This window comes from Phascolarctos cinereus, unplaced genomic scaffold, assembly GCF_003287225.1.
Source record: "Phascolarctos cinereus isolate Bilbo 61053 unplaced genomic scaffold, phaCin_HiC Scaffold_4;HRSCAF=312, whole genome shotgun sequence".
In the NCBI taxonomy this organism is placed as follows: domain Eukaryota; kingdom Metazoa; phylum Chordata; class Mammalia; order Diprotodontia; family Phascolarctidae; genus Phascolarctos; species Phascolarctos cinereus.
This window is the reverse complement of record NW_027555847.1, coordinates 271,109,853-271,125,176: the sequence shown is the minus strand read 5'-3', so window position 1 is coordinate 271,125,176 and position 15,324 is coordinate 271,109,853. Positions and strand designations below refer to the sequence as shown.

Sequence of the window (15,324 nt, the reverse complement as noted above, 5' to 3'; positions counted from 1 at the left end):
ATTCGACAGATTCACAGTCTGTTGAAATCCTATCCATCTCATAAGACTTCACTCAAAGGCCCCTTTCTCCATCATAACATCTTCCTTGGTTTCTCCCTCCCCTATAGCACAGAGCTGATTGTGATATCTGCCTCCTTTGAATCCCAGTAACATTTTATTTGTACCTCTTTTTGTTTGTTTTAATCACATTCTGTCTTTCATTGTTACTAATTTTGAATTTACCAATAAAATGGAAATAACCTCACAGCATTTTGTGAGAATCAAATTAGATTCTTCACATAAAGTGCTTTGTAACATTATAGAAATCTTATTATCATTATGATTATTGCTATTACTATGTGCAAGGCACTGTGATGGGACCTGAGAACAGGAGATGAAAAAATACCATAATCCTTGCCACAAAGTTGTTTATTTTGTCATTGGAGGGTGAAACATGAAACATGTACAGAAGGAGTATAATGCAAGCTAGAAAGTGGTTAAGGGCACTGGAGTGATGGAAAGGAGTGACCCGAAAGATGTAAGGAAGAAAGGATACTGTTTGTCTGGGGGTAGGGAGTGTGGGGGAAGATAGAGGAAAGGAATCACAGAAGTTGAAGCTGAGTTCAGTCTTGAAAGAGCAGTCGGGGGAGGGGAGCACGAGACTAAAATAGTGAGATGGGCATTTCAGCCTCAGGCAAGTAAATGGAGTCAGGAAGAGGCTGGATGAGATTGGAGACCAAAAGTTAGTCACATTTGAGTGGGACAATGTGTGAACAGGATTAGCTGTGAAACCTTGGTGTTCCTTGAAGTCAGGAACACCTGAGTTCTAGTTTCTCTTCTGACATACTGATTGTGTGATCTGGGGCAAGTTACTTAACCACTCAGCGCCCTAGGCAGCTCTCTCAGGTGATAAATTTTAGAGTAGGTGCTGCTCTGTGTTGGCAGAAGGAGTTTCCTCAACTGAGATTTCCCTATGCCAATGAAATCACAGATTCATTCCTTATTCTTTATCTTTTACCCCTTATCCTTTATCTCTAGTGTGAGCAAGGCACTGTGCTAGGGACACTATGACAAAAAGGTCCTTTTCCTTAAGGAGCTTACATGTGTTCTACATTGTATTCAGATAGGTATACAAATAGATCAATAGATAATTAATAGATAGATAGATAGATAGATAGATAGATAGATAGAATAAATGTATGTAGCAAGGACTGTCCGTCACATGTAGCATGGGGGTGTAAATATGTGGCTTGAAAGGAGGTTGACTAGGCATTTCTACCCTCTTCTCCCTTCACCCTTCTTCAAGGGAGACTTTAATTCCTGCCAAGAAGGTAAGTAGGAGGTTTTGCCATGATGCTCTCCTCAGAGAGAAGGGGTACCAGGCTCTTTATCTATCTGCTCTCTTTAATAGTGTTAGTCTAAGGGATTTGGTTTTCAGGTTTAAGTTAACTTCTGATGTCTGTTTCTTTAATGGGAAAAGCAGGACCCCAAGCTTTATATCCAAGGGTTGACCCCTCTCCCATTAAAATACCCCAATGAACACGCACATAGCAGACAGCAAACAAGCCCATTTGTCCAAGTCCAAGGCAAACAAAATCAGATAAAGTATACATAGGAGAGTATACACAAAACAATACAGAGTGATGGAGAGGTTAGGGTGGAGAGCATACCAGACATAGGGAAGAGCCTAGGCAAGACACAAATATATATATATAGGAATAAATACATAATGAAAGGTCATAGGTGCTGGGGAAGATGAGAGAGAGAGAGAGAGAGAGAGAGAGAGAGAGAGAGAGAGAGAGAGAGAGAGACAAGAGAAGGAACGAAGGAATAAAGGAAGTTAGGAAGGAAGAAAGAAAAAGGAAGAAACAAAGAAAGAAACAGGGTCCCTAAATAAAAACCAAAACAAAAAAAAAAGCTTCATTCATAAAAGCTCTTTCCAATGGTAAATTTAATTTCCATTCTACAAGTATATAAAAGAAAGGACTTTAATAGCATCTTCTAAAACAAATGTAGAAACTATGTAAAAGAAAGCAGAAAGTGAAGGGAAATTCCATGCTAAGAAACGAAAATTACTCTCTGCATTATTTAAGAGAGAGTGATCTTGAGGCTAGATAACTTGAGATAACTGATCTCCCAACTCAGCCAAACCCAAACCAACCTCAGTGTCACCATGACCTCCTGGAGCTTGTTGCCAATTACCTTGGTGCTGTTCTGCTCCAGCACCCTCTGCTCCCTGGGCTGTGACCTGCCTCAGGGCCTTCTGGAAGACTTCTCACTTCTGCACCAAATGAGCCCATTTTCTCTGGGGCCATGTTGGAAGGACAGGACCAACTTCAACTTCCCAAAGGAAGCCATGCTCCAGAGGGAAAACGGCACAGTCATTGTTCATGAGATGCTCCAGCAGATCTTCACCATCTTCAGCCTGAGTGCCACTCCTGCCACTTGGAATCAGACCCAGCTCAAGCACCTGCTCAGTGGACTGCATCAGCAGCTGGAACAGCTGGAGAGGTGTCTTGGACAGGATGTGGAATGGGAAGAGTCTTCCTTAGGAAGTGAGAACCCCAGGCTGGCCCTGAAGAACTACTTCCAAGGAATAAGGCAGTACCTGCAAGGTAAAGAGTATAGCCACTGTGCCTGGGAGATTGTGAGAGTAGAGATCAGGAAGATCTTCCTGTTCATAAGCAAACTTGCAAGAAATCTCAGGAACTAAAGAAGAAGAAATGGACTCTCAGAACACATCAGCTCTTTGATTGATTTCCTATTTCCTAAATAAAACCAAGCAGTCAACCATTGGAAAAGACATTTCTCAAAAAAGAATGGAAAAATACACCTGAATAATTTTAAATCAACATTAGTTGACATTCATACATTGAAAGAGGAGAATCCAGAGAAATTTCTGAATAGAATTGAGTTACTTAGATGTTTTATAATTTGTATTTATTTATATTATTTATCCTATTCACATGTATAATATTTTTATCAAAGGAAATATTTATATATTTATATATTTGTGTTATCTATTCTTCATTGTTATATTTTTATATTAAAATTCTTTTTTAATAAAATATTATTTGATGTGCCTTTAGTTATAAACTGTTCTACTTATAAGATCTATTAGTATATTTGGAATTTTAAAAGTATTAGAAAGCAGTCTGGGAAATTTTAGGCTTTGGTCATCATCTCACGTAATATATTACAATAAGCTCCAAATAGATATAAGCCATAGATAAAAGAGCTCATATATTAAAGATGCCTTTTGCAACTATGGACAAGGGAAGAATTTTTTTTTGCCAAAAAAGGGATATAGAGAATCACAAGGAATAAAAGTTAAAAGATTAAGGTCATTTTTTTTTCAACATAAAATTCACTAATGTGCCTTTAGTTTCAGACTGTTTTACTAATGAGTATTCATGGAACAACTAATAAATACTGCAAAGAGTTATAGATTAAAAGGGAAGCTAAGTTGGAAGAGTAGAAAAAAGAAATATTGTTAGATCCACCACCACCACCCCAAACTCCTGCGAACAGATCTAGACAATACACCAGACTAAATCTTGGTGGAGAGATCTAAGAAAAAGTCACCATGAGTAATCTTTACAGCCCACTTTAGCAGAGGGAGATAGGAAAAAAAGGTCTGTGGACCTCAAGGAAGGAATCTGGCCAGTAACATGCCCTGTGGAGCACTCTAAAGCCTAGCAATTCTCTCCTAGAACAAGATGAGGTCTCAGATTCATATTTAGGCACTACCTCAAGCAGGATGAAGGACTAGGTGCCAACGAGCCACTTGATCATTTGCTACCGGGTTCCAGGTCACAAATCCAGGGTATACTGAGGAAGGGACCTGCACCCAGTGGTGGAATTCCAGAGCTAAGAGCAGTAAATAACACCTAACCTGTGTACCCAGCAAGGAGGTTTCTAGAAGCAAGTAGCAAAAGTGTGGTTTAGACCCCCATGAGCACAGTGGGATCTCAGTTTCACCTTCTAGCCCAATCTGAAGCCTTCAGAGGAATAATGAGAACAGGACTCTCAGACCAAAGGAAAGTCTACAATTCTTTCACTCTGAATCAGCAGAACTTTCCAGCTCACTAAGAATGCCTAATTCTACTGTTGTTCAGACCCAAACTCAGGTCAGAAATCTGCACAGCTCAGACCAGGGGGGCAGCGATCACACTTTGCTCTGGATCAGATCACTTTGGGAACATTGATAGCTTGCAGGTTCCTGGCCTGAGCTGTCCCTGAGAGCCTTGAATAACACCATATTAACTGCTCCAAGAAAGAAGCAACAGGATCAGCATAGACTTTCTTTCCAGAAGTGCACAGAGCCTGGCCCTGACAGCATATCTGTTTACAGGGTTACAAGGTTTACAGCTGGAAACAACATCCAACAAAACTGAGTATAATCCTAGAAAGGAATAAACGGTTCTTCACTTTTTTAAAAATCTTTTTTTTTAAATTTTAGACTTGAACACTAAAACTTAAATATATAAGAAAAGAAACATAAATATTAAAACTTAAATATAAAATAAGAAAAGAAAAAAAAGCATGTCATGTGCACAGCAGAACATAAGAGAGGATTCAAAATACATAGCAATAAATTTCCATTTCGTGAAAGCTTATGTATTGAATACTGTGCTATTGAAAGCTGTCCATCTTTTCTTTGCTTCCTTGTAGGTTTTCTTTTGTTCTCTGCTATGTACTTTTTTACTTTGTTCTTTTCCCCCCTTCCTCTCCCTTCCCCTCCTGCAACAATTAAGCAAGGGTATATATCTATATCTGTCTATCTATCTATAGATAGATAGATAGATATATACATGCATGTATACATATATACATATATACACACACATACTTTCCCTAAGACATTCTATTCCTAATCTCTGTTTTTCATGTTTGTGCATATCTTTAATTTCCTATCTTTCTTGACTTTTCCACTTTGCTTCTACCGGCTACCTCCCCCTCCTATTATATAACCTACTCCTACCCTCCAACTATCCTCCCTTATCCTTCCATGCCCAAAAATCTAAACACCCTTCTATATCCACCTTTAATCTATTCTCTCACCCTTCCCTCTAAAGAACCCTCCCTTATCCTCTCCACTCTCCATATCCCCTTAGTGTTTTATTTCTTTCTAAATTTAGAAGACTTTTACACTCTTCTAAATGTATATGTATTGTTCCCTCTTGAACCCATTCCCAATGAAAGTAAGGTTTCCAGAACTACCAGCCCTCCTCCCCTATATTTCCTAGGCCACCTTCCTCTGCATTTCTTTTCATTATTTGAAGGAGTCTAATTAAATAGATGGCCTGAGGGTGGTTCTGTTATGTCTTGATAATCTTAAAAGAGTAATGCAAGAGAAACACACTAGGGCAGAAGGAAGGAAGGTTAGGGGAAATTATCTCACATAAATTAGGGCATATAAGTCTATATAAACAAGGAGGAAGGGAGTGAGAAAACAGCTGACCCTTAATCCTCACTCTCAAATGAACTGCTCAGAGGAGAGAATACATATGCGCATGCACACACACACACACACACACACACACACACACACACACACACACAGAATTAGGTCCAGAAACACATTTCCTTCGAAAGGGAAATAGGAGAAAAAGTGAGAATTAGAGGGAAGGTAAATTTGTGGGATTTTGGGGGGGGGCTACGCAATGGTGTTAAGTGACTTGCCCAGGGTCACACAGCTAGTAAGTATCAAGTGTCTGAGGTCACATTTGAACTCAAGCCCTTCTGACTCGTGCTGTATCCATTGAACCACCTAGCTGCCCCGGAGGGAAGGTAAATTAAGGAAGGGATCAGTCCTAAGCAAAACAAACTCTAAGGGTGTACAAAAATATTTATAGATCTTTTTAAGGTGGCAAAGAATTGGATCTGAAGTCCATCAATTGGCAAATGGCTGACCAAGTTATGATATTTAAATATGATAGAATACTATTGTGCTGTACGAAATTAGGAAGAGAATGGATTCAGAGAAACCTGGAGGACTTAAATAAATTGTTAAAAGATTGCAAGCAAAACCAGGCAAACAAGGTGTAATGATAAGAACATTGTAAAGACAAACAACTTTGAAAGACTTAGGAATTCTGATTAGCATAATGACCAACCATACTTCCAGAGGACTAATGATAAAACATGCTACCCACCTCTTTACATAGAGGAAAAGGACTCAGAGGGCTGAATGAGACATATGTGTGAACAACGTAAGTGTGTACACACACATGCACACACATATTTTTTTTTCTTTTAGACATGACCAACGCAAAAATTTGTTTTGCTTGATTAAATGTTTGTAATGGGTTTTTTTTTAATTGCAGAAGAGAGGTAGGTTTTTGTTGACTGAAAAAAAATAAAATTTAATCTTTAAAAAAATGTTACAGATCAAACCCAATGCAACGGCCATTTTAAAACACCATTTTAAAACTGTATGTTAAGTACTGGGAATTAATTAAAAAATGTGAAATAACAAAATCCTGCCCTCAGAAAATGTCCATGTCAATGGACATATTTGCCTAAATAAATATTATCCAAGATAATATGAGATATGAGATAAAAGCAAAAAAGAGAACCAAAGAATTTTAATAAAATTTGATAAGGCAGAGATCACTGTCCACTGAGAGACTCACAGAAGGCTTCATAGAGGCTTCATGTACTGAGCCTTGAAGTAAGAAAATTTAACAAAGAACGAACAGAAGGGGGTGTATAGGAGGCCTGGCTGATGACCTATATAATGGCAGTTCAGCACAGATGAGGAGAAGGCTGGAAAGGAACTAGGGTGACATAAAGCAGTGTTGTCAAACTGAGATAGAGATGGGTGCCACTAAACTCCACATAAGGATCCCTGTGGGTCCCATATCAACTTAGAAAACCACATATTAGCATTATCTATGTTCTATTTATTTTATTTATTTTGTTAAATATTTCCTGATTGAATTTTACTCTAGTTCCAACCACCACTGTGCTTGCTGACCACATGGCAAACAAAAGTATCACCAATTAGGAACAGTCCAGATAAGAAGAGATAAGGGACTGCAATATGATGTTGGCAGTTAGTGTAGCAGAAATGATGGCTACTGAATAAAAGATATTGTGCAAATCAAGCTAGCAGAACTGAATCCATGCAGGGGAGCGAGTGAAGTCAAAGATGAGTTCCAGACTCCAAACCTTAGTGTCTGGGAAATAGGTATGAAAGGCAATTGGTTTAAGCAGTTTTAGGGGGAGAAGTAATAATGAATTTAGTTTTGGTTATGTTGAAATTAAGACGTCAATGGGTCATCCAGGTGAAGATGTTTGGCAGGAGAATCCTGAGAGATTGTAGCTGGATATGTAAATCTGAAAGGTCTCTGAGTAGTTCTGACAAGATGTAAGCAGGGGTGTGATGGAGTCAGCTCTAAAGGTCTTGCAAAAGCTGATTATTAAATTTTCAGTGTAAGTTTTTACAACTCAAAAATCAGTAATCAATACAAATCAACACTTCATTTGTTGTTTTCTTGATTGTTTAGACTTAAGAAAGTGACAGTGATGCAGGTTAAATTTGAAAGTGTGTGTGCGTGCATGTGTTTGGTAGGGGAAAAGGGGGAAAATCTTAGTGGTCAAACATTTACCAGCATGCCCCTAAATTGTTCTACTAAACAACAAAACATTGCTTAAGCTCAGCAGGAGTGCAATAGAACACTAATGGAATGAAATAATCTCCACACTGGAGGCCTGGTAACTCAGGCTAATAACAATAATTAATAAAAATAATAAGCCATTGTTTAGCCCTTTAAAGTTTTCAAAGAGCTTTAAGCTCTTTATCTCATTTGAGTCTCTCAGCACCCTGAATATATCCATAAGAGTAGATTAGGGAAATAACATAGAAAGAAGATAGAGCAAAGGGCAATCTTAAGTGAAACTTACATGGTGGCCAGGAGCAAGAAGGGAGATGTAGTGGTCAGAGAGAGAAGAAGCAAAACAGTGGAGAATAATGACGCAGAATATGAGGAAGGAGGGAGTATCTAGGGTGAGCATAGTGGTCAATGATGTCAAACAATGCAGAAAAAAAAGTGAGGACTGAGAAAAAGTCATTGGACTTTGCAACTAAGAGATCATTGAGGACATTGGAAAGGGCCAGTTTTGTGAAGTAGTTAACAAGAGAAATCTGTTTGGGGGAATGAGAAGGTATCTTGGATTTCTCTTTAGGCCTCAGTTTCCTCGTATGTAAAATGAGCAGGTTGGTCTAGATGGAATCTAAGATCCTTACCTGCTCTAAATCTATTATCCCAAATGGACAGAGAGGTTTCTAAGAAGTTACAGAAATGGGTTATGGACTGGATTTTGGCAGAGGTCAATTTTTTTTTTATCAGATTACTTTAGTGAGTTTTGGCCAGACTGCAACTGCAACCCCCATCAAGTCTCAGCTATTTATCACAGTAAGAAAGTTATCCCAATGATAGTCAAAACTCAATAATTTGGAAGCAGAAAAGCAAGATTGTAAAGAAAGAGGATTTCCAGCTGAGATGCCTATCTGAGCGGAGGCATGCTGCCTGGTTCCTATATATATATATACTCCAGGAAAATGTGAAATTCTCACCAGTCCATGATCAAGGAATCAAATGAGAAACTACAATAAGTGACTTCTTTCACCCCAGGACTACACACACACAAAAATCACCAAGTAGCCTACAGACAATAGGAAAGGGGACACCAGAAAAGTCAGCAACAGCACAGGCAAGCTAACCCATAGCTTTGCAGCCAGATCAGAGAAGGGCAAAAACAAAAACAAAAACATGGAGCCTGAAAGGCATTCTGTCCGTACACAAGATTATCATAGTACTCTCCTCAAAAATCCTTAAGGGGGTTGTAAGCTCACCAAGGGGCCCTTGAAATTCCCAAGACCTTCTCAACACAGAATACACCTCTGGAAAGCCTGCACCATTTTACTATTGATGAGTCCCTCCTAAAGTTCCAGTCCCAATGATCGCAGGCTGATGCAGTTATAGATCAGTGGAAGTCAACAAAATCCTATAGAACAGAGAGTTCTTAACTTGGGGTTAACGAACTTGTTTTTGAAATATGTTGGTAACTTTATTTCCATAACATCAGCTTCCTTTGTAATCTCATGTGTTTTCATTTATGAATTCAAAAACATTATTCTTATAAGGGGTCCATAGGCTTTATCAGACTGATAAATGAGTTAGGATACTGGGATACTATTAATTATGCTGCTGTAGAAGCATTGCTCCCTCATACTCCCTTTGACCAGCTTTGTATCTAAAAGATTCCAGATTCTGAGGCAAAGAAAGAATATATTAAGGACTTTTCTCAAGACTTTCGCATGCCACTGATATAACTGGGCTAATAGGGTGTAAATATTTCAAATGGAAATCCTTTGCCACACTCATGCTTGCAGTGTGCAGAAATGTTTAGGGAAGGATGGGAGTGAGCAGTCAGATAAGGAGGTTCTGTGGAGCTTATAGCAGCATTGTTATACTGCTGTCTTAAATTCTCCATAGGATTCCTTTAGTGTGGTCTTAGCTACTGGCTCCCTTGGTTACACAATATGGAGCTTGTAGAAGAGGCACTGACTTCCACAAATGATTCATTGGGTCGCAGAAATAACCCCCACGGTATCATTAACTTGATTCTATAATATTGTGAACAGCATGTGTGAAGGAGTCAGCCTTGGTGTTGGGGGAGGTATCATGCACATGTTGTTCCAGATTTCCAAGACAGTAAGAAAATCCTCCTAAGTTTATCTGTACTTTTTATGTCATGAAAGAATGACAGATACAAAGAAATGTGTTCAATTCTTGGAGTTGAATATGGTAGCTAAATCCAAATTATTAGTAGTTCCCTGGTAGAAAAAATAAAATGATAGCTAAAGAAGCCAGTTCACATTCTGGTTCTGTGATGTTTAAAAAGTTTGAGAGAGGTAATTTCTGGGTAATTTAATAATTTTATTAATAATGCCAGTATTTTTAGTAAATGGCCAGTGACACTCTTCAATGCCAAAGGTAATCATGGCAGCAGGCTCAGGGCTTATATGCCCTTTGGAAAAGGAGTGTTCCTTACAATTACAAAACACTTTTCACACAAATAAAGTCAGATCTGAATAATTGGAAAAACATCAGTTGTTAATGGGTAGGCCAAGCTGATATAATAAAAATAACAATTCTACCTAAGCTAATTTACTTATTCAGTGCCATACCAATCAAACTACCAAAAATTATTTTATAGAGCTAGAAAAAATAATAACAACATTCATTTGGAATAACAAAAGGTCCAGAATATCAAGGGGAACTAATGAAAAGAAATGCAGGGGAAGGTGGCCTAGCTGTTCCAGATCTTAAATTATATTATAAAGCAGCAGTCATCAAAACTACTTGGTACTGGGTGGGAAATAGAGTGGTGGATCAGTGGAACAGGGTAGGTATGCAAGACACAGTAGTCAATGACTATAGTAATCTACTGTCTGATAAACCCAAAGACCCCAGGTTCTGGGATAAGAACTCACTATTTGATAAAAACTGCTGGGAAAACTGGAAATGAATATGGCAGAAACTAGACATAAACCAAAATCTCACAGCATATACCAAAATAAAGTCAAAATGGGTTCATAATTTAGATATAAATGCTGATACTATAAGCAAACTGGGAGAGCAAGGAATAGTTTGCCTATCAGATTTACGGAGAACAGAAGAATTCATGACCAAACAGGACATAGAGAACATTACGAAATGCAAAATTGATAACTTTGATTACATTAAATTGAAAAGTTTTTCCACAAACAAAGCCAATGCAACCAAGATTATTAGAAGGATAGTAGAAAATTGGGAAAGAATTTTTACAAGCATTGTCTCTGATAAGGGCCTCATTTCTAAAATATACAGAGAATTAAGTCAAATTTATAAGAATACAAGTCATTCCCCAATTGATAAATGATCAAAGGGCATGAATAAGCAGTTTTCAGATGAAGAAATTAAAGCCATCTATAGTCATATGAAAAAATGCTCTAAATTACTATTGGTTAGAGAAATGCAAAGCAAAACAACTCTGAGGTACCACATCACACCTATCAGATTGGCCAACATGACAAAACAGGGAAATAATAAATGTTGGAGAAGATGTGGGAAAATTGGACCACTAATGCATTGTTGGTGGAGTTGTGAAATGATCCAACCATTTTGGAGAGCAATTTGGAACTATTCCCAAAGGGCTATAAAAATGTGCATACTTTTGACCCAGAAAAAGCATTTCTAGGGCTGTATCCCAAAGAGATCATACAAATGGGAAAAAGACCCACATGAACAAAACTATCGATAGTGGCTCTTTTTGTGGTGACAAAGAATTGGAAATTGAGAGGATACCCATCAATTGGGGAATGGCTGAACAAATTGTGGTATATGAATGTAATGGAATACTATTCTGCTATAAGAAATGATGAGCAGGCAGACTTCAGAAAAACCTGGAAAGACTTGTATGGACTGATGTTGAGTGAAGTGAGCAGAACCAGGAGAACCTTGTACACAGTGACAGCCATGTTGTGCGATGACTAATGTTGGTAGACTTAGCCCTTCTCAGCAATGCAAGGATCTAAGAAATCTCCAAAGATCTTATGATAGAAAATGCTATCCACATCCAAAGAAAGAACTACGGAGTTTGAATGCAGATTGTAGCATACTATTTGCTATTTTTTCCTTCTCTTTTGTTTTGTTTTCTCTTTCTTGTGATTCCTCTTATTTGTTCTAATTCTTCCTTACAACATGACTAATGTGAACATATGTTTAATAGGAACGTATGTGTATAGCCTGTATCAGATTGCATGCCATCTTGGGGAGGTAGGCGGGAAGGGAAAGGGAGAAAATTTTAAAATTCAAGTAATTGTTGATAAATCAATAAATTAATAAAATTAATAAAAACTAATTAATTAATTAATTAATAAAAATATTATTCTGAAAAAAAAAAGAAAAGGAGTGTTCCTGAGGTGGCAATTAACTTTGATTGGTTAACAATTAATGAGAGGTGGACTTTACATAAAGAAGTGAGCTCACTCCAATGAGGGGCTGAGAGTGACATCATGTCACTCTTGGATGGAGAAACTATTCCTATATTGAGACCGCCACCAGCCATGGGCTACCTAGACAAAGAATCTGTCCCCCACCCAAACACAAGCTAGTTGGGTGGAGTAGCAATACCCAGAATGAGGAGAATGTTAATCCTGTCTTCCATCACCCCATCCTTGAGAGATTGGACAAGGAAATAGGAAAGGGAAAAAAAGCTGAGGTCTCCCCTGTTTTAATAATTGGCTATTAATATAGAGAGAAATAGTCATTTCTCTCAGTTGGAAGATAATAGATTAAGTTTAGATTCTCAGCCCTCAAATGAGAAGCTTGTCAATGCTCTATCCTGCACCTTACTGTCAATCAACAAGCCAGAATTTATTAAGCACTTGCTAGACACTGTGCACTGCCCCCCAGCCCTCCCAAATAAAACACTCTCCATTGGTATCTACAATGCCTCTGTTGGACTTTCCAAGATTGAGCATCCATTCTCTATGAAATTCCAAACCTTCTCTCTTTGTATATGGAAAATTAAACATTCAAAAAGTAAACACACCATAGACCTATCTTTCAGTATTTTTTTTTCAAATTCGAATAGACAATTATGGGGGGTTTTCCCCTTCAAACATCTCCGTGACATAACCAAAGTAGAAAACACTAAGGAGGCTGGGAAGGGAAAAAAAAGGAAGTGAAAATCAATACAGCTGTGGGAGAAAATGAAACCACTTCGATTTCGAGCACTGAAGGAATTCCCACAAGCACTGAATGAAAGGAATTAAGCTTTATAAACACAACATCATAAAAAGTTACTAGAGATGGTACTTTTAACCATTTCATGTAGAGGAGCAACTACGCGCAGTGCACGGGGCATGACACTCTGGGGAATATAAAGGTACATAAAAAAAATTAGTAGGTCCTGTCCCCATTGAGCTACCAATTTGAATATGAGTGAGGTTAACTGAGTGAATCAATCAAGTTACCACATAAAATAAGTGGTAGTGTTCTTCAATTGTGTCTGACTCTTTGTACCCTATTTGAGATTTGCTTGGCAAAGATACTGGAGTGGTTTGTCATTTGCTTCTCCAGCTCATTTTACAGATGAGGAAACTGAGGCAAGCAGGGTGAAATGACTTGTCCAGAGTCACTCAATGAGAAAGTGTATGCAGCCAGATTTGAACTCAAAAAGATGAGTCTTCTGACTTCAGGCCCAGCACTCTATCCACTGTGCCACCTAACTGCCCATTAAAATAAGTGGTTAAGATGACCCAATACCTTAGCAAGGGGAGAACAAGTCTCAACCAACCAACCAATCAGAATCACAGGCTTCAATTTCAGTCTCAATTAATCAAACTTTAAACTCAGAATGAAAACTCTTTCTCTCACTTTCCTGAGTGTGCAAGAGCATTTGAGTTCTCCTGGGACATAATATAGATTTCTTTACAGGATTCCTTGAGGAGCCATAAATTTATGTCTAATCCGTCTTTGGTCGCCGATGCTGATGCTGCCAATAGCTGATCTGGTGACATGGATAGAGCACCTATGGAGACATGGGAAATCCAAAATCCTTGAGATCCTTCAAAAAAAATCCTCCTCCTGCCAAAATAGGGGTGAAGTAGGAGGAGGGGAACCAAGGCTGAAGTGATTTAGCTCAAATATTTTCTCCTTCTTTGCCACAAAACAGAATTCAACCTCAGCCAGAAGTTCAAATAACCTTGGTCTTCAACCAATCTGATATTTTATGGACTGACCAACTTTTCTCAGACAATTAAAATACAATACCTGAGCAATGTCACTCTAATTCCAAGGACTTTTGTATTTAGTCTAAAGCAGAGGTTCTTAACCAGGGCCTATGAACTTGGTTTTGGAATATATATGTATATATATATCTATATATCTATATATATAGATATATATCTATCTATATATATATATCTATATATGGATCTATATATAGATATATATAGATAGATATATAGATATAAATATCTATATATAGATATATATCTATCTATATATATATCTATATATAGATCTATATATAGATATATATAGATAGATATATAGATATATATATATATATAACCACATAATGAGAAGATGGAACTCATTGGAAAATACCCTGATACTGGGAAAGAGAGAAGGCAAAAGGGAAAGGGTATGGCAGATGATGAGATGAATAGATAATGTCATGGAAACAATGAACATGAATGTGGACAGACTTTGAGAAATAATAGTGGATAGAAGGGCCTGGTGTGTAATGGTCCATGGGTTCACGAAGAGTTGGATATGTCTGAATGACTGAACAACAACAATGAAATATATACGTGTGTATGTATGTATGTATGTATGTATATATATATATATATATATATATACACACACACAAATATATATTGTATGTACATATATAATACATACACATATATCACACATACATATTATGTATAATTAATATGTATAATTAATAGATTGTATATATGCATGTATACATATATATTTTGTCGTTAATCATTCATTCATTCATGTCCATCTCTTTGTGAGCCCACTGACCATAGCACTACAGGCCTTTCTATCCTCCACTATATCTCAACATCTGTCCAAGTTCGTATTCATTGTTTCTATGATACTATCTATCCATTTCATCCTCTGCCACCTCCCTTTCCTTTTGCCTTCCATCTTTCCAATGAGTCCTATCTTCTCATTATGTGGCCAAAATACTTAAGCTTCAGCTTCAGTATTTGACCTTTCAATGAATAGCCCAAATTAATTTCTTCAGATATTGACTAATTTGACCTCCATGCTATCCAAGGGAACTCTCAAAAGTGTTCTCCAGCACCACAATTTGAAAGTACCAATTCTGCAGCATTTAGTTTTCCTTATAGTTCAACTCTCATGGCCATATATTGCTACTGGAAAAACCATAGCTTTGACTATACAGACCTTCATCATCAAGGTAATGTCTTTGCTTTTTAGTATGGTGTCAAGATTTGCCATAGCTTTTCTTCTAAGTAGCAAACACCTTTTAATTTTATGGCTTCTGTCACCATTTGCAGTGATCTTTGAGCCAAAGAATATAAAACCTGAAAATGCTTCCATTTCTGCTCCTTTACTTTTTGCATGTTTAATTTTCCATATGAAAATAGAGAAGTTTGGGGCAGCTAGGTGGTGCAGTGGATAAAGCCCTGGCCCTGAAGTTAGGAGGACCTGAGTTCAAATCTGGCCTCAGACCATACACTTGACATTTACCAGCTGTGTGACTCTGGGCAAGTCACTTAACCCCAATTGCCTAAAA

General features: G+C 37.7%; 1 protein-coding gene across 1 annotated transcript; it reads left to right on the top strand.

Moving 5' to 3' along the window:
- The first annotated feature begins 2,129 nt into the window (after nt 1-2,129).
- Nucleotides 2,130-2,692, top strand: LOC110199247 (interferon omega-1-like). Its single transcript, XM_020974007.2, has one exon. It carries the CDS (start codon nt 2,153-2,155, stop codon nt 2,690-2,692), a length of 540 nt encoding a protein of 179 aa, XP_020829666.1. The 5' UTR covers nt 2,130-2,152.
- The last annotated feature ends 12,632 nt before the right edge of the window (nt 2,693-15,324 follow it).